General features: G+C 37.6%; 1 protein-coding gene across 7 annotated transcripts in view; it reads right to left on the reverse strand.

The window, feature by feature from the left end:
• Positions 1-19,793, reverse strand: part of METTL25 (methyltransferase like 25) — a 130,591-nt gene that overhangs the window by 61,706 nt on the left and 49,092 nt on the right. For 5 of the 7 annotated variants that reach the window (XR_007135975.1, XM_047788348.1, XM_047788351.1 and 2 more), the window contains exons 6-7: positions 9,216-9,310; positions 1,813-1,842 (exon numbers count right to left, since the gene is read on the reverse strand). Coding sequence is in view for 5 of the 7 variants with exons in the window: in XM_047788348.1 (XP_047644304.1) it covers positions 1,813-1,842; positions 9,216-9,310 (125 nt within the window). In the remaining 2 variants the exon portion in view is untranslated. Of the gene's footprint in view, positions 1-1,067; positions 1,180-1,812; positions 1,843-9,215; positions 9,311-19,793 lie in introns of all 7 variants that reach the window. The other 2 variants (XR_007135976.1, XM_047788352.1) reach the window with 2 other exon arrangements.

Consider the following 19,793-nt stretch of genomic DNA (forward strand, 5'->3'; position numbering starts at 1 on the left):
TGCAGAGCTGCTTCCTAAGAGAAAGGAAGAGTTATGAAGTGCCGCTGAAAGTGCATTCCTAGAATAACCAGGAGTATCCATCCTGGCAAATACAGATGGGGCTAAGTGGGTAGGAAGTCAGCCTGTGCCCGACTACTCCAGGAATAAACTAGATGTGGCTCAGCGTTTACGTTCTTTCCTTCACAAGTGATAAGTTAACTTAACACTTGAAAGCATTTTAAAATGGGAGGGAGCAGAAAGAGGACACCCTTACAGCAAACATACCTGACATGCATTTTACAGGTCTAGTGGAAAGAGCACTAAATCAGAACTCTGCAATTAATTAAGTGAGCCAGAATATACCCTTAATCTGCTGCGGGTATCATGTTCCCATGTTAAGTTTGGGGAATACCCAACTCCTAAGATTGACTATAAACAAGAGCAAGCACTTGGGAAACTGAAAGACAAATGCCCTGGGGCATTATTATGATTAAGGCTCCTTCCTCTGCCAGCGGATGTGCACTGTGGTAGTTAAGCGCCTGGGCTCCAGAATCAGAGATTCAAATCTCAGAGTTCCCTACGTAACAGTGTCCTTGTGCGCATCGTGGGATGCTAGCGCCGACCTCACAGTCCGTGTAGACATGGCTTTGACGGATGAAGAGCATTCTGACCAGTACATTGGCAAGCAATGCGTTAAGCCTGGATATTATTTTTCATGATCATAATTATTAACCACCTACAATAGCCACAACAGGTGACATTTTATTTTTGAGCACTTACTATATGATAGAAGTGGTTTTAAGCATTTCACATCTTTCACTCATTTAATCCTCAAAAAACTCTATGAGCAAGGTATTACTGTTACTCTCATTATTACTGCTGTTGTTTTACTATTTGCATTTTACAGATAAGAAATTAAGATATGGAGAAATCATGACATATGTCCCAGGTCACTAAACCAGTAACTGACGAAGACAGGAGGCAAACAAGCAGCATGAGACTAAAGTCTACACACTTAAACATATACTCTAATGCCTTTAAAAAAATCACTTTTCATCAATTTTTAGATAGGCACAATGAATACTTACAAAAACCCACACAAAGTTCTTAGCATTGTGTCTGGCCCAGAGTAAGCATTCAGTAAACGATACTTGTTGCTACTATTATTTTTAAAAATTCAAATTGACATATTAATGTTCCCTGAAAAGAAGCAAAAGAGAGATTTCTAAAATTTAGGTCCAATAAGAAACTCTTGTGAAAAATTTTAAAAGAACTCTTAAAAAAACTTTAAAATTCCTAAATGTTTCATGAATCATAGCGGACAAGGAAACTACACAAATTTTTTTTTTTTTGTGCAAACCCATCTGTCTGTTGCAACTAATGACTAATGAAGTTAAAAAAAAAAAGAGTGAAAAAAAACTAACCCCCCCAAAAACCTAAATGTGTTTCAGACTACAATTAAAAAATAAATTGAATGCTATACCTCATTTACCTTTGCTTGAACTAAATCCATAAAAGCCTGACAGTCAGCAACAGCACTGTTTAGAAATATTTCTAAAGTGTTTAATATAATATGAAGAAATGAGACAGTAGTACAAGAGTATAATGTGGCGGTTTTCCTAAATGGTCAATTTACTTTTCCTGAAAGCTCCTATCTTTTTTCAAGTAAATGTACAGAAAATGTATAAATTTGAATATAAGTAGGTGACAAGAAGAGGTGATATTTACTAAAGTCCATCAGGTTTTAAGCTCATCGGCAGGTCAAGCATGACGAGCACTTAGAGAAAAACTATCGCGTTCATCAGCTGGATTAGAGCAAACGCTCTTACTTACCCCTTGGCCAACTGCAACCCGTTCCAGTGCCTTGAAGGAGAGGAAAAAAAAAAAAACAAAACAAACCACAGACAGCTGATATATTTAGTCTTATCTTATAAGACTTATAAACACACTTGTATGAGGGTTTGTAAAAGTGACATTTAAAAAGATTAACTGAGGGAGAACATATAAATTTATACACTTAAAAGTGTTAATCTCATTAAGGAATGTTAGCCGTACGCCAGATAACTTAGAGCTGATTTATGGATGTGCGTCATGTACCCAAACACACACACCCAACTGTATACACTCCTTGAATTTCAGAAGGGATTAGAAAACAGAAACAAAATAAAATGACATATTCTTGGCTCACTTTTATTGTAGCTAAGACAAATCAATTAAATCCAAAACTACTATATGTAAATATTTATATACTACTTTTAAATTTATTTTCTTCCATTTTTATAAACACATAATTTCATCTTTTATTAAACAAGATTATACTGAACAGATTACAGTTGAAATCTTAGTTTATAAAGTACACATATTTTTGGTCTGCATGGTCTGAAAATTCAAATCAAAATCACATATGATCAAGATGCCACAAGTGAAACACATATTTTTGCAATTTTATGTGTCGCTGGTTTTACACTTATATTTATTTAAAATTCAAAATACTTTAATAAAATATCTCCTAATATTTCTAATAAGCACTCATAACACAACATACATGAAAGATTTCTTATAACTTAAAAATGGAATAAAGCCTTCTGAAACTTCTGGATTTTTTAGAGACATATATTTCCATACTTACGCTGTTTTATAACTGAATTAGATTTTAATATTTTCACCAAAGTTTTATTTTAAAATTTTAATTAGAAAATATTTCAACAGTAGTCAGGACATGGCAACAACCAAATGTCCACCGATAGATGAATGGATTAAGATGATGTACAAATATACAATGGAATACTACTCAACCATAAAAAGGAATGAAATAATGCCATTTGCAGCAACATGGATACAACTAAAGATTATCATACTAAATCAAGTCAGTCAGAAAGAGAAGAACAAATACCATATGATATCACTAATACGTAGAATCTAAAATATGGCACAAATGAACCTATCTACAAAGCAGAAACAGACTTTGAGCCAGAGAGAGCACAACTGTGGTTTTCAAGGGGGAGGTGAGAGGGAGTGGGATGGACTGGAGTTAGGCTCAGTAGATGCAAACTATTACATTCAGGATGGATAAACAACGAGGTCCTATTGTATAGCACAGGAGACTATATTCAGTCTCTTGGGATAGACAGTGATGGAAGATAATATAAGAAAAGAAATGTACATATATGTATGACTGGGTCACTTTGTATACAGTGGAAATTGGCACAACATTGTAAATCAACTATACTTTAATTAAAAAGAAAAGAAAAGAAAATATATCCAAGTTCCTATCGTGGCTCAGCAGGTTAAGGACCCAACATAGTGTCTGTGAAATGGGGTTTGATCTCTGGCCTTGCTCAGTGAGTTAAGGATCTGGAGTTGCCACAAGCTGCAGTACAGGTCACAGATGTGGCTCAGATCCCAGCACAGCTGTGGCTGTGGCGTAGGCCAGCAGCTGCAGCTCCAATTCAATACCTAGGCTGGGAACTTCCATATGCCACTGGTGTGGCTTTAAAAAGAAATGAAAAAGAAAAAAAAAGAAAAAAAAAGAAAGAAAATATTTCAAACAAAGAAATTCGTAAAATATAACAGATCTGCATATACTTTCTACTCAAATTTAAAATACTTATACTTGTTTCAGATGGCTAGGTCTTCATAAACAGCATTTTTTAGGGGAGTTCCTATTTGTGGCTCAGTGGGTTACAAACCCAACTAGTATCCATGAGGCTGCAGGTGTGATCCCTGGCCTCACTCAGTGAGTTAAGGATCCAGCACTGCTGTGAGCTGTGGTGTAGGTCTCAGATGGGGCTTAGATTTGGTGTTGCTGTGGTTGTGCTGTCGGCCAGCAGCTGTGGCTCCGACTTGACCCCTAGCTTGGGAACTTCCATATGCCACAGGTGCAGCCCTAAAAAAATTTACCTTGGGAGTTCCCGTTGTGGCGCAGTGGTTAACGAATCCGACTGGGAACCATGAGGTTGCGGGTTCGGTCCCTGCCCTTGCTCAGTGGGTTAACGATCCGGTGTTGCCATTGCCGTGAGCTGTGGTGTAGGTTGCAGACGCGGCTCGGATCCTGCGTTGCTGTGGCTCTGGCGTAGGCCAGTGGCTACAGCTCCGATTCGACCCCTAGCCTGGGAACCTCCATATGCCGAGGGAGCGGCCCAAAGAAATAGCAAAAAGACAAAAAAAAAAAAAAGTACTTTGTTTTTAAGGTTTTACTGAAATACAGTTGATTTATGATGCTGTGTAAGTTTCAAGTGTACAGCAAAGTGACTGTGTTATACATACATACATATGTATATATATATATATATATATATATAGACATATTTTTTTTAGATTCCTTTCCATTATAGGTTATTACAGAATATTGAGTATCGTTCCCTATGCTGTATAGTGGGTCCTTGTAGACTATTTTGTAGGGTGTACATTTTAATTCCAAGCTCCTAATTTATTCCTCTCCCACCCTTTCTCCTTTGGCAACCCTAAGTTTCTTTCCTATGTCTGAGTCTATTTCTGTTTTGTAACATTTCTGTTTTCATTTGCATCATTTTTAGATCCCAAATAACTCTTTTTAGATACAGCTGCATCAAGTCACTTTAACACTGACAGATTACTTACAGACCGCCCTACGCGCAAACTTTGCAGATGCACAAGATCAGGACACTGTCATTCCCCCAACGTTACAAGCTGCTAGTCAGCAGGTGAGCAGGAACTAAAAACTTGTTTTTTGGTTCCCAATTTACTTTTCAGTCCCCCACATTGTGAAGATTTAGTGAGACAATGAGTCCCTGGTATAAAAGTCTGCTTCACAGAATTGTTTAAAGAAAAATATATAATTTTCCCATTGACTTCAAGGACGCCTTCAGGGAATATGCAGAGCCAGAGTGTTAGGGACAGAGACGACAGCAATTATATAATTTGCATATGAAATTAAATGGAAACAGGCCCCAAACAAGTATATTATTGAAGAAGACACTGAGTGTTCATTTACAGTACTTGTTGTACTCATTTCAGATTAAATTTTTGTGTTACCTGCTTTGCTAAAAAGTTGAATTCATAAAGAAACAACGGGGTCCAAATAAATTATTTGGTATCAATAAAAATATTAAGTACAAAGGACTACCTTAGGTATGTGCTGCTGCTGCTGAGTTTATTTTAGAAGTACAAATGATAAATGTTGCTGTCAAAATAGATGAGAAGTAGGTATAAGCAGTTTTTTTGCATATTTAATCGAAATATTTTGCAACTTTTTCAGGCTAAAAGTATGCCGACAAGATTGCACCAATGTAACTGTAAGTTATTTTTGCCTCCCAGGTAATACCCTTAACAATTTACCTGAAGTATCATCAGAAAGGTCTTTCTCTTTCTCAACCTCTTCAGCTTCAAATATTTGTGAAAAAGGTCAATTATGGAGCAAAAGGCAACAAAACAAGATGCAGTAAAAGAAATGTTCCTTAGATGCACTAAAATACTTGTTCCTTAGACTTTTCAAAATTATTCTAACAGCAAAAAAAGAAGCCATGAGCAAAGTCATGGAGAGAGCTAAGAAGAAAGGCAATCTGACATTGGTCAGGTAAAGTTAAATGCAGCATGACTAACAAATTCCCTATTTTGGAATTTATTTTTCAAAAAGTCTTCTTTTTGGTTTGTTGAATGTTTATTTTTTTAAATTGTTATTTCCCCAATATAATTTTTTTTCTACTGTACAGCATGGTGACCCAGTAACACAAAATGTACACATTCTATTTTCTCACATTCTCATGCGCCATCATAAGTGACTAGACATAGTTCCCAGTGCTACACAGCAGGATCTCATTGCTCATCCATTCCAAAGGCAATAGTCTACATTTATTAACCTCAAGCTCCCCATCCATCCCACTCCCTCCCCTTCCCTCTTGGCAACCACAAGTCTAATCTCCAAGTCCATGAGTTTCTTTTCTGTGGAAAAGCTCATTTGTACCGTATATTAGACTCCAGATATAAGTGATATCATATGGTATTTTTCTCTGACTTACTTCACTCAGTATGAGTCTCTAGTTTCATCCATGTTACTGCAAATGACATTATTTCATTCTTTTTTATGGCTGAGTAGTATTCCATTGTGTATATACACCACATCTTCCTAATCCAATCATCTGTTAATGGACATATGTTTCCATATCTTGGCTATTGTGAATAGTGCTGCAATGAACAGGCAGGTGCATGTGTCTTTTTTTTTTAAGGAAAGTTTTGTCCAGATATAGGCCCAGGAGTGGGATTGCTGAGTCATATGGTAGTTCTATGTATAGATTTCTAAGGTACCTCCATACTGTTCTCCATAGTGGTTGTATCAACTTTCATTCCCAACAACAGTGCAGGAGGGTTCCCTTTTCTCCACACCCCCTCCAGCATTTGTTATTTGTGGACTTATATGATGGCTGTTCTGACTGCTGTGAGGTGGTATCTCATGGTAGTTTTTTGTTTTTTTGTTTTTTTGTCTTTCTGCCTTTTTTTTTTTTTTTTTTTTTGCCATTTCTTGGGCCGCTCCCGTGGCATGTGGAGGTTCCCAGGCTAGGGGTCTAATTGGAGCTGTAGCCGCTGGCCTACACCACAGCAGCATGGGATCCAAGCCACATCAGCGACCTACACCACAGCTCTCGGCAACGCCGGATCGTTAACCCAGTGAGGAAGGCCAGGGATCAAATCTGCAATCTCATGGCTCCTAGTCGGATTCGTTAACCAATGAGCCACGACAAGAACTCCTCATAGTAGTTTTGATTTGCGTTTCTCTCATAATCACTGATGTTTAGCATTTTTTCATGTGATTTTGGCCATCTGTACATCTTCCTTGGAGAAACGTCTACTCAGATCTTTCACCCATTTTTCCACTGGGTTGTTGGCTTTTTTGCTGTTGAGTTGTAGAAGTTGTTTGTATAGTCTAGAGATTAGGCCCTTGTCAGTTGCATCATTTGAAACTATTTTCTCCCATTCTGTAAGTTGTTTTTTCGTTTTCTTTTTGGTTTCCTTTGCCATGCAGAAGCTTGTCAGTTAGATTAGATCCCACTGGTTTATTTTTGCTCTTATTTCTGTTGCTTTGGGAGACTGACCTGAGAAAACATTTGTAAGGTTGATGTCAGAGAATCGTTTGCCTATGTTCTCTTCCAGGAGTTCGATGGTGTCTTGTCTTATGTTTAAGTCTTTAAGCCATTTTGAGTTTATTTTGGTGCATGGTATGAGGGTGTGTTCTAGCTTCATTGATTTACACGTAGCTGTGCAGGTTTCCCAGCAATTCTTGCTGAAAAGACTGTCTTTTTCTCATCTTATGTTCTTGCCTCCTTTGTCAAAGATTAACTAACCACAGGCATCTGGGTTTATTTCTGGGTTCTCTGCTCTGTTCCATTGGTCTGTCTGTCTGTTTTGGTACCAGTACCACACTGTTTTGATGACTGTGGCTTCGTAATATTGCCTGAAGTCTGGGAGAGTTATGCCTCCTGCTTGGTTTTTGTTCCTCAGGATTGCTTTGGCAGTTCTGGGTCTTTTGTGGTTCCATATAAACTTTTGCATTGTTTGTTCTAGTCTGTGAAAATAGGGATTGCATTGAATCTGTAGATTGCTTTGGGTAGTATGGCCATTTTTACAATACTAATTTTTCCCAACCAGGAGCATGGAATATCTTTTAATTTCCTTGATTATTTTTAGAGAAAACATTTTTCTCTTGTGGATATAATATACTTTTATATTTATAAGAGATATTAATAGTTTATTTTATTTTGGATAGTATCCATTTCCTCCATGTTGCTTCTTTTCTATTTATCTGATCTCTATTCTTTCATGTTAGACTGTCTTAGACAACTAGTGATTCTTGGCTATCTGTTGATAATTAAAATGTGGGTATGATAAACCTGATTTAAGCCTGTGCTTGAGGACTACTAATTAAGTGCCTCATCAAAAAGATCCTGTTTCACTGGGAAACTCCTAACGCCATCATCTTCAGTTTTTTCTTTTAGACTACTCCGATTCCCTAGAAAAGACTATTTCAATTTCTTGCCTAGGGGTATAAGCTAACAGCATTCTGGAAAACAAATCCTTCCAAGAATGACCTGCCATTCTAATAAGACTCTAAACAAGTATCATTTACAGATACAGTGAAAGAACAAGACACATTTCCAGAAAGGTATTTTAAAAGGACTTAAAAGAAGGAAATCATTATTGGAGCACAAACAGATTTCTAAGTTAATTCTTAGATATACTGTTGTGCTATTTTTATATTGCTGTGTTAGTGGCATAGAGATGACCACATGATGATTTATCTTGGGGTTAGATAAATTTTAAAAACTATTTTAAATTTATGATGACAAAAATCCATTTACACTGTTTTAACTTGCATCTGCTCCTTTTTATTTATTTATTTATTTATTTATTTATTTATTTATTTTTGGTGACTTATTCATCTTTTTTTTATAACGATTTTTATTTTTTCCATTATAGCTGGTTTACAGTGTCCTGTCAGTTTTCTACTGTACAGCGAGGTGATCCAGTTACACATACATGTATACATTCTTTTTTCTCACATTCTCATGCTCCATCATAAGTGACTAGACATAGTCCCAGTGCTACACAGCAGGATCTCATTGCTTATCCATTCCAATGGCAATAGTTTGTATCTATTAACCCCAAATTCCCGATCCATCCCACCCCCCCCCCCCCTTGGCAGCCACACGTCTGTTGTCCAAGTTCATTTGTGCCGTATATTAGATTCCAGATATAAGCCCTTTTTAAATAAACATAACACCATGTTCTAGGTCTAAGGACACTAGCCCAGTCAGGCACTTTAATAAAGGTTTCACTTACCTACATAGTTACTTCATATCCCAGGTAGCTTAATAATATTTTTCCCATTTTACAAAACATTAGGAGACCAAATGATCTGCTACAAACACACACAAATATGCCACGGGCTGTGAATAAAGCACTGAAGTAATTCTGTGTCTAAGACTTGGTTGTTGGTAGATTTTATATGATAATTAAAGTAATTATATATATGAAATTAAGTACTATAATAGAGAATTATGGTTTAACTATAAATCATTACCACACTCCATGTAGAATGAATAATGTTGGAAGGGCAAGCCATTTTTCCTCATAATTTGCAATACACAAAGCATTAATAATGACACTCTGCAAAATAAGGCATTTAATGCAGCCAAAAAAAAATAAATAAATTCTGTGACATCTGGATAAAGCTCTTAGTTCAGGAAAAAAAAAAAAAATCATACCAAACATGCTGACATTCTGGCATTACGGCCACAGCACCATCTCCCTTCCTTCAAATAGTGGCACATTGGAAATCCCCACTTTTCTTGGGTACATTCTGTAGATGGGAAAAAATATGGATTATTTAAATAATATTCTTCCTCTTTTAGTTAAAGTAAATAAGCTATTAGAGAAGCAAATCAGTCACTGAGAAAGTCAAACAGTAGTTAAACATGGAAGTGGTAATGTTTAACAGTTCATTCCAGGATGTTAATTGAAAGCATATTAATGTTATGAAAATGGTATTTTCTCAACAACAGCTGTTTTGTATTTAAGCTACAGGTCTAATATCAACCAATTTGCAAAAACTATTTCACAAAGATTTAGCAAAAGCAATTTAATATGGAAATACTTTTCATGTTCAGTGTAACTATAACAGATAAGTAATGAGATACTGGGCATTTATTGCTGACCTGACTTTCTAATAAAAGGATTCATTGAATGTGACATCTGGCAATTTATTAAGAACAAAATTAATTCACTCCTAAAAATGTTGAAGCATCAAATTTTTTTTTTTTCTAGCCACAATGCTCACTTTTCAGAAAAAGAACAGCTGTATGGGTTCTTCTTTTTTCACTATATTAACAGGCTATAATATTTTCAACTGTGATTCAGTATGGTTCAATTGCATTTATGGTTCAAGTAACAACAACAGCAAAATCAACATTCACTACTTAATCACACATATCTTCTGCCAACTCATTTACAGAGTTACATATGCAACTTGCTGATGTTTAAGCCCCTTGTGTACAATGATTAGTTACACAATGTTTTCGAAAAGGAAAGAAAAAAAACCAATTTCTAATTTAAATTAAGCCTAGAAAATAAGAGCTTAAGTTTTATCAAAACTATGACAATTAAAAGAAAACTGAGATAAATATAAATTTCCTATTAGGTTAAAAAGTAAAACAGAAGGTAGAAAACAAGAAAATGCTTTAAAAGAAAATACTGTTGAGGTAGATTCTACCAAGTCAACTTGTGCTATGAAAGGTCAGATGGTTTTTGATTAAAAGAGAGAAAATTTAAATTTCACGTAGATCATAAACGTGTGATAGTGATTTTTTCCAGGTATTAAGATTTATCATATTCCCCTCCTGATAATCAGATGGAAGATATGGACCATGCCCCAAGAATATAAATAATAATAATATTGGTATTTATAAAATAGTTAATATTGTTAGGCACTATTATAAGAGCTTTGAATGTATTAATTAGCTTTAAACGCTAATAAGAGCTTCAAATGTGTTAACTAGTCCCCACAGCAATTCTATGAAATAAGTATACTATTATTCTCATGTTTCAGAGAGAAAAACTGAGCACAGGGAGGTGAAGAAAACTGCCTAAGTTGCAAATCTAACACATGGCAGAGTTGGAATTTACGCCCAGGAAGACTGACTCCAGAGGCCATGCTCTCAGGCTATATAAACAATTTCACTTACAAGTGCACAGGACTCATGGAGCCCTTGAAGCCTGTTCAGGTCCTAGGGACCCTGGACTACTTCCTCTGTCAACTTCCAAGATGCCCTGAAACAGTGGTTTGAGTTTTACTGAAGGCTTTACGATTTAACTGAAACATGATTATTGCTAAATGAAAGGGTTACTCTAAGTAGTTTAATTTTTTTTCTTATAACTGAAGAGAAACACCTAAACTTTACTATAAGAGGTAAGGGGCTTGAGAGATGGGCTGTGCTATTTTATTGAGAGCGTTTAGGAAAAGCGCTAACCAATAAAACAACTAGTTCTTTTCCTTCCCCCATCCGGTCTCTCCTTCTTCCTTGTAGTAACAGAGAACTCAATTTTTAGCTGGCTATTCAACTGCTCAGATTAAAGACTGCAATCCCCAGACTCCCATACAGCCACCAGGACAGCCAGGAATTAAGTTTTGGCTAACTGGATGTAGGCAGAAATCGATGTGTACAAATACTCAAAGGGGTGGGTGGGTGGGATGCTCTTTCCCCAACACATTCCACCCCACTTCATCTCTCCCCTGTCTGGAATGTGGTCGTGTTGGCAAACCAACGAGTATTATATAAACAAGAGCAGCAGACAGAGGAGCAACAAAATAGAGGCATCTGGATTCTGGGAAGGCATTTTTGTGCAGAGTTCCCTTACTAGCTCTGCCTACCTCTGGACTGAAATAGAAATATCCATCTGTCTTGTTGAAGTCACTGTTACTTTGGGTTTGAATCTATTTTCTACCTAAATCTTTATCTTAATTGAATGCTTCCCAAACTGTTTCTGTAGCTTAGGATTCTGGAAATATGGCAAATTTTGTACATCACACTGGAATAAACAGATGATAACTGTGTTGAGTAACATAAAGGAAGCAGTATCCCAAGAACTTTCCATCAGGGCACACTAGTGGAATAATAGTTCTGTACTAATTAATACAGATGTCTTCTTTGAGGACATGGTATTTGAGCAGACTTAAAAGGGGAAGCAAGCCATGAAAGTATTGGGGGAAGACTTAATAAACAAGCAAACAAACAAAAGAACTTCCAATAGGATATAGTTAATCTCCAAAAACATAATACCAGAATATTTTACAACTTAAAATAATTAACTAGCAATTTGTCAGCTTCTAATATCTCAATCAAATACCTACAAAACAATCTTCTAACAGTGGAAAGAGGAGACGAAAGTCAACCTACTCCAGAACATGAAAGGAATCCTATTTAAGAAACAAGCAATGAGTTTGTAATGAAAAGTGTAATTAGTGCACCATCACTGCTCTGTAATTCACCTTATGCTGCCAGGAAAAAAGCAGGTTGACTTGCCTGAAAATAGATATTTCCTCCACTAACAATAATTTAAGAAAACTGATGCATAAAAATTGCTATTTAATATTAGATTGAAATGGGAAGAGTATTTCTGGAAAATATATTATAATGGAAGGGGTATATTATTTCCAGGAAAAAATCTAATAATATGAAATCCATGCCCCAGTCACTCTCAAATTCTTGACCCACAGAAACTATCAGATCATAAAAATTTCTTCTGTCTCTAAGCCATTCAGTTTTGTGGTGATTTCTCAAATAGCATTAGACGATAAATACAATCTTGAAACAGCAATGAGGAGGCTAATTACCTCATACGAAAGATGTGAGAGAGAAAAATACAGGCCTTGATGAGCATGGGAAGTGTGCTTTCTTAGGAAAGAGCTAAGTTTTGACTAGACAACACAGTAGAGGCATTTTCAGAGAACAGACTACAGATAGCGGCACTCAGAGCAATGCATGACTAATGACTGAATTCCAGACAAACTTGGAATTGCGGGAAGGTGGAAGACTAGGCAGAATAAAGGCCCTGTAGACATGCGACGAGAGTCGCGGAGGTCAGGACCGCTGTGGGAGGCCTGGGGCTCTGGTGAGGGCGGACGTGAACGGGGTCGAAGGCTTGAGGGGCTTGGTCTTTGCGGAGACGAGCGACGGAGATGAAGCTCTGGCTGTCCCGCTTGGAGGGGAGGGAATTGTTCAGGGGAACAGAGTTCTCGGCCTGTCGATTGGTTCCTGGCGATGAAAGGAAGATGCAGACAGGGACACACAGAGTTCCTGGGCTCCCTCTTGATTCCAAATGATAGCGTGTGTGGGAGCAGGAAAGGGGGCAGTCACCTACTCAGCACCCGGGGCTGTCGCTGGAGAAACGGAGGCGCGAGGAAGATGGTGCTGATGAGGGTGAAACTTGTGCTGATGAAGCTGATGGTGGTGGAGGCGGTTACTGCTTTTCTTAAGGCTCCTAAAGCTACTCCCTGCCCCAGAGTGAAGGCCCGCAGCAGGTGCTTGTAATCCGTGTGTAGGAAAGCCGCCTCTCCAGCGCTACACGACAGGGTGAAGGACAGCAGAAGGGCAGTCCTGTCCTATTCAAGGCACAAGGCTCCCCAAATCTCCGTCCAAAACATCTAAGAACTGTAACATATTAGGGCAGCTTACACAAACTGCCAGCCTCGGCTCAGGGCTGTGAAATCCCGTTAGAGACTTACTCCTCTGGACACCCACTGGTTGTGGAATCACCTTGAAGTTTTCTGAAGCTGCAGCAGTCTCCTCTTAACTGTTCTTAAGGCGTAATCTTCCCACTCCTCATGCCCCTTTTTTATACTTTCTTTGAATAAAGGAACATAAATGCCTTCAGGTGGTACCCAAGTAAGTGGCTAGGCAGAATACAATAGGAAGTAAAAATCTGTATGGTAATCAAGCATCACATTTACCTGATCTTGCTGCTTTCGCAAGTACCATGTGGGTAATAAGACTGCTTAAAATTAGTGTTAGACACTCCCTGCCAGTGAGTGCCAGTCTGCAACCCTTGCTCTGTCTACTCTACCCAAACTCTTGCCCTAGGCAATCTTAGCCATACCGCAAAAGATACTGATGATTCCTGTATTACTCTCCTAGGACTACCATGACGAATGGCCACACGATGGGTGGCTGAAATCAACCGAAATGTATTCTCTCACAGTTCCGGAGGTTGAAAGTCTGAGATCAAGGTCTCAGCTGTGTCAGGCTCACTCTGAACGCTCTAAGAAAGAATCTCTCCTTGCCTCCTCCTAGCTTCTGGCAGTTGCTAGCAACTTTTGCCTTACAGCTGCATCACTCCAGTTTCTGGGCCATTGTGTCTACTCCTTCAAATTTAATTCCCATGTTGTCTCCAGTCTCAGCTTCTTTCTGGATTTTGAGGTAAGAATTTTAAGCTATCTTCTGAACATTTCTAAAATTAAAATACGCAAAACTAAACCTCATTTCCCTAGCCCACAAATTTGACCTTCCCAGGTAGCGATATATCATTATGCAATCAGCCGTCCTAAAACCTCGCCACAGTCTTTGGCCTTCACCACCACCCTCAACCCCACCCAACTCACATTTCCCTACCACCGGTCATCATGTCAGTTGGTTTTTATCTCTGACAAGTCCTGGTAAATTGTTACCTCCTCCTATTGCTCTTTTCTAAAGTATCTTTACTTTGGACCTTTACAACCGTTTCCTAAATAGTCTCCCTGCCTCTGATCTAGCTCCATGCCAACCTACTTTCTATTATGCCAAATATTACTACTTCTCAGAAATGTAAATGAATAAATGCATCTCTTTTACATTAGACATTCAGAAATATTTTTATGGAAAAAAGTGTACTTTGCTTTCTATTGAATAATATTTAGAGACCTTAGTACAGCACTCATATCTCTCATAATCTGGCCTGAATTTGTTTTTTCAGCCATTTTTATTTTTAAAGAAAATTTATTATTTATTCTTACGATTCATTTTCCATATTTTCACCCTCTCCCCCAACTTACTGGCTGCCACATACTCACGGGAACTTGCCTTACTTAGAACACAGGTTCTGGCTCTGTGCCTCTTCTCCACAGACTTCTCAAGATGTCCTTCCCTGTCTCATTCCTCTTTCTAAATGAAGACCAAGTGTCACCTCTTTTAGAGGGTTTTCCTTTCTCCCTTCGTCCTGAAAAAGTACTCTCTCTCGTAGTTTGAATGGCATTTGGTTTATACATTCATCACTCAATACTTCTTTCATTCATTTTTCAGTAATTCACATTCATCGCTGATTAAGATCTATGGGCCATGAATATATTACTCTCAGACATGCATGAAAGTTCTATGTAATTGCTTCTCAATTCCTCACCAGATCATGAGCTCCCTATGGGGAAAGAGAGCAGCTCACTCATCCTACATCCTCTAGTTCCCACTACAGAACTTTGCTGAAATGAATCAAGAGAATTACAGTGGCGGATCAAGATTATCTACATGTCCTCATTCTGTGTTGAAAATACATGCTTTTAAAATTTCTTTAGACCTAAATGAAAAAATGACACAATTTTATTTAGGAAAAATAAGCAGGTATTATGCCATCACAGACATAAAATTTTATCAGCTAAGTTAACAATCTTGATGTATACTATCATACATAGAAGGTTTTAAAATATCTTACTTAAAACCACAACAACCATTACTGAAAGACAAAAAAAAAAAATGAAGTGATTTTTGAAAGATTTTGCTTTGATCTTCACATACATTACCTTCCTCTCCCTGTTTAATTTTTTTCCTGTTTATAGCCTGTTATAAGTGGACATCACATATCTACTTATTTATTTTTCCATTTTTTAATTTTTCTATTTTTCTCCTGTTACAAGTAGACATGGCATATCTACTTGTTTTTCTTTTCTTTATATTCTTATTAGAATATAAACTAATGAGGACAAAGGCTCTGTTTTATTCAATTTTGTAGCCCTGGTCCCTAGAATAGCAACTAGCATGTGTCAGGTACCAAAGAAATATTCCTTACACAAGAAAGGAAAAAAAAAAAAAAAACCAACAGCGAAATCTTTGAAATAAACCTAACTAAAACTAGGCAAGATTAACATAAATATCTGAAACAATCACCAAATAAAGAGATAAGTTATGTTACAAAGAGGAAAGACAGAAAGATATGATTTCTTTCCAAATGGTTTTTTTTTTTTTTTTAAGGCTAGGGGTTAAATCAGAGCTATAGATCACAGCCACAGCCACAGCCACAGCAATGTGAAATCAGAGCCTCATCTGCAACCTACACCACAGCTCATGGCAATGCCAGATCCCTGACCCACTGAGCTAGGCCAGGGATTGAACCTCATCTTCATGCATACTAGTAGGATTAGTTTCTGCTGCGCCACAACGGGAACTCCTCCATAATGCTCTTTAAGTTCAATGCATGTCAATTAAAATCCCAAAAGAGGAGTTCCCATCGTGGCTCAGCAGGTTATGAACCCGACTAGTATCCATGAGGATGCAGGTTGTATCCCTGGCCTCAAACAGTGGGTTAAGGACCCAGCATTGCCATGAGCTGTGGTGTAGGTTGGTCACAGACATGGCTCGGACCCTGTGTTGCTGTGGCTGTGGCATAGGCCAGCAGCTGTAGTTCTGATTCAACCCCTAGCTGGGAACTTCCATATGCCACAGGTGCAGCCCTAAAAAAAAAAAAAAAAATCCTGACAGTTTTTTTATGGATATTAACAATCTGACTCTAAAGCCCATTTGACACACAAATCATTGAAATCAGCTTTTACTATGAATCTGGACAGCAATGTTACTAAGATCCAAACATTATAAAGAAACAGATAATTTAAAAATTATTCTTTTTAAGCATAAAACATCTTGCAACTTTTCATATGAATTTACATTTTAAACCACATATACTTTAATTCCAAATAAAACATCTCATTTTCAAATTTTAAAATGGTTTCACGTTGTTAACATTAAGTAAGAATTTTTAATATTAATTATCTCCTTCCCTGAAAGATGGTCTATGCTTTTTACGTCCACACCAGAATTATTATAAAGAGCTCTAGCAAAATATGAAATAAAAGCCTTATTCCTATCTGGCATTGAAACAAGAGGGAAGGGGGCAGGAACAGCCTTTAAAAAAATGACATAGTCCTTGAGGATATGACAAAAACTGGTTAGAACCAACTAGGTCCAAGATGGCAGGCGATTCCGACTTCCAATGGACCTTGAACTTTGTTACACACTCACTGTCACACATTAGCTAAATGACACACCCGCTGACACCACGGCAGTTCCAAGACAAAGCATGACGGTCCTAAAAGTGGAGGGCGGCCCAATTCCTGGAAATCCCCACCCCTTCCCCCAAAAGAGAATAATTCTCCCAGTAATTACCCTATGAAATTACCTAGACCATAAAAAATCACCACCCTGTATGTCAGGGCCTCTCACCTTCTGGGATGTGGCCCACACTCTGTCAATAAATCTGCGTCTTGCTTCTTACTTTACCTCTCGCTGAATTCCTTCAGGGCTGAGACACAAAGAACTTCAACTTCAGTAAGTCCTCACACCAAGTCTGTGATTTTAATTGAAAGACAGCCCCAATCCGAGTTGAGCAGTTACAGCATTATTCACCATATTATACAGTTAATACTGAATGTCCTGGCTTCCACTGCTGAGCCCAGTCAGTAAGTGTGCTGCAGTCAGCAAGCCCTCCCTGAATGAAATCTCTCCTTTTAAAAATAAGTAAATAGATAAGTAAAACTTTTTTTTTTTTTTTTTGCTTTTTAGGGCTGCACCTGCAGCATATGCAGGTTCCTAGGCTAGGGGCTGAATCAGAGCTGCAGCTGCTGGTCTATGCCACAGCAATGTGGGATCAAGCCACATCTGTGACCTACACCATAGCTCACAGTAACACCGGATCCTTAACCCACTGAGAGAGGCCAAGGATCAAAAATTAGTCGAGTTCATTACTGCTGAGCCACAGCAGGCACTCCATGTAATACTCTTGTGAAAGAGAAAAATGCATGAGGTTAGCTAAGAAAATTTGGAAACACAAGAACTTTGGGGGACTTGTTCTACTGATTTCAAAAGTTCCAATAAACTATAGCAATTAAAACAGTATAGTATTATCACAGGAACCAACTGATTAAAGGAACAGAAGAGAATCTGAAAATATACTATCTGAGAAAGGAGTCATTTCTCATTGGTATGGGAAAAAAAAATTATAAATCAAATGTCAACCGATACAGGAGAAGCTAAGTAGAATATGACACAGCCATTCCAAGGACTATTTCGTTGTGTAGAAAGCATATCTAGCAAATCTACATATGCTAACTGTGAACTGAAGCTTGGCACTTGCCATCAGCCTCTACATGGAATAAAACATGAGCCACTGCAGCTGCTGACCTGCAGCGCCTGTGAGCAGAGCTCAGGCTGTAGACCAGGAGTGAGGCACTCTGTGCTCTGGGAAAACTGCAAGAGCAGGTCTTCAGATGGTTAGATATTTTTTTAGGAGATTTTCTGAGCCCAGTTCTTACATCTTCTCATATTTAGAAAAATACTAAAATCCTTGATGATGACGGATGTCTGTGACTAGTAGTAACCTTCACGGCAGCAAACTTGCGTAAAATCTGTGCATGGCCACAAGCACACCTCCCCCTTCACCTTCATGACTTATATCTAGATATACCCCCCCCCCCTTTCCTCTTTGGGGCAGTATTTCATAAAGCTCTGAAATACTGCTTCCTGGGCTGTAGTTAAGTGGACAAGGATGGTTCAACATATGCAAATCGACCAATGTGATATACCATATCAACAAAAACCAAAACCACATGATCATCTTAATAGATGCAGAAAAAAGCATGAGAAAATTCAATATCCATTCATGCTAAATACCCTCACCAAAGTGGGTACAGAGGGAATATAACTCAACATAATAAAAACTACTTATGACAAACCCACAACCAACATAATATTCAACAATGAAAAGCTGAAAGCGTTCCTGCTGAAATACAGAATAAGACAAGGATGTCCACTCTCACCAATTTTACTCAAGATAGTATTGGAAGTCCCAGACACAGAAATCAGACTAGAAAAAGAAATACAAAGTATTCAGATTGGAAGGAAAGAGGTAAAACTGTCATTATATGCAGATGACATGATACTCTACATAGAAAACCCTAAAGACTCCATATAAAAACTACTAAAACTGATAAGTGAATTCAGCAAGGTAGCAGGTTACAAGATTTATATTTCTTTTCTGTCATATTTCTTTACACTAACAATGAAATATCGAAAAATGAAAGTAAAAAACCAAGCCCTTTTAAAATCACACCACAAAAACAAAACAAAACTTAGGAATAAACTTGACCAAGGAGGTAAAATACTTACATGCTGAGAACTATAAATCATTGATAAAGAAAACTGAAGATGATTTAAAGAAACAAAAAGCTATCCCATGCTCTGAGACTGAAGAACTAATATTGTCAAAAAGACCACACTATCTGAAGTAATCTATGGCTTTAATGTGATCTCTATCAAATTACCCATGATAACTTTCAAAGAACTAGAACAAACAATCCTAAAATTTACATGGACGCACAGAAGACTCAGATTGCCAAAGCAATCCTGAGGAAAAAGGACAAAGCTGGAGGAATAACCCACCTAGATGTCAGATAATATAAAAAGGTACAGTAATCAAGTAATCAAAATAGCATAGCACTGGCACAAAAAGAGACTTACAGATCACTGAAACAGAACAGAGAGCCCAGAAATAAACCCATGATCAAATAAACACCTATAATCAATTAATCTTCAACAAGGGAGGCAAGAACATAAATGGACACAGGATGGTTTCTTTAGGAACCGGTGTTCAGAAAGCTGGACGGCCACATGTAGATCAATGAGTTAGAACACTACCCCACACCCTACACAAAAATAAACTTATATTTAAAGACAAATATAAGACATGACACCATAAAACTCCGCATTCTCTGACATAAATTGTAGTTTTCCTAGGTAAGCCTCCTAAGGCAAAAGAAATAAAAGGAAAAATAAACAATGGGCTCTAATGAAACTTATAAACTTTTGCATAGCAAATGAAATCATAAACAAAATGAGAAGATAATCTACAGACAGGGAGAAAATATTTGCAAATAATGCCACTAACAAGGGATTTTCAAAATATACCAAGAGCTCATACAGCTCAATTAAAAAAAAAACCCTCAATCAAAAAATAAACAGGAGAACTAAAAAGACATTTCTCCAAAGAAGACATCC

The sequence above is a fragment of the Phacochoerus africanus genome, chromosome 7 (genome assembly GCF_016906955.1).
Source record: "Phacochoerus africanus isolate WHEZ1 chromosome 7, ROS_Pafr_v1, whole genome shotgun sequence".
Classification (NCBI taxonomy): domain Eukaryota; kingdom Metazoa; phylum Chordata; class Mammalia; order Artiodactyla; family Suidae; genus Phacochoerus; species Phacochoerus africanus.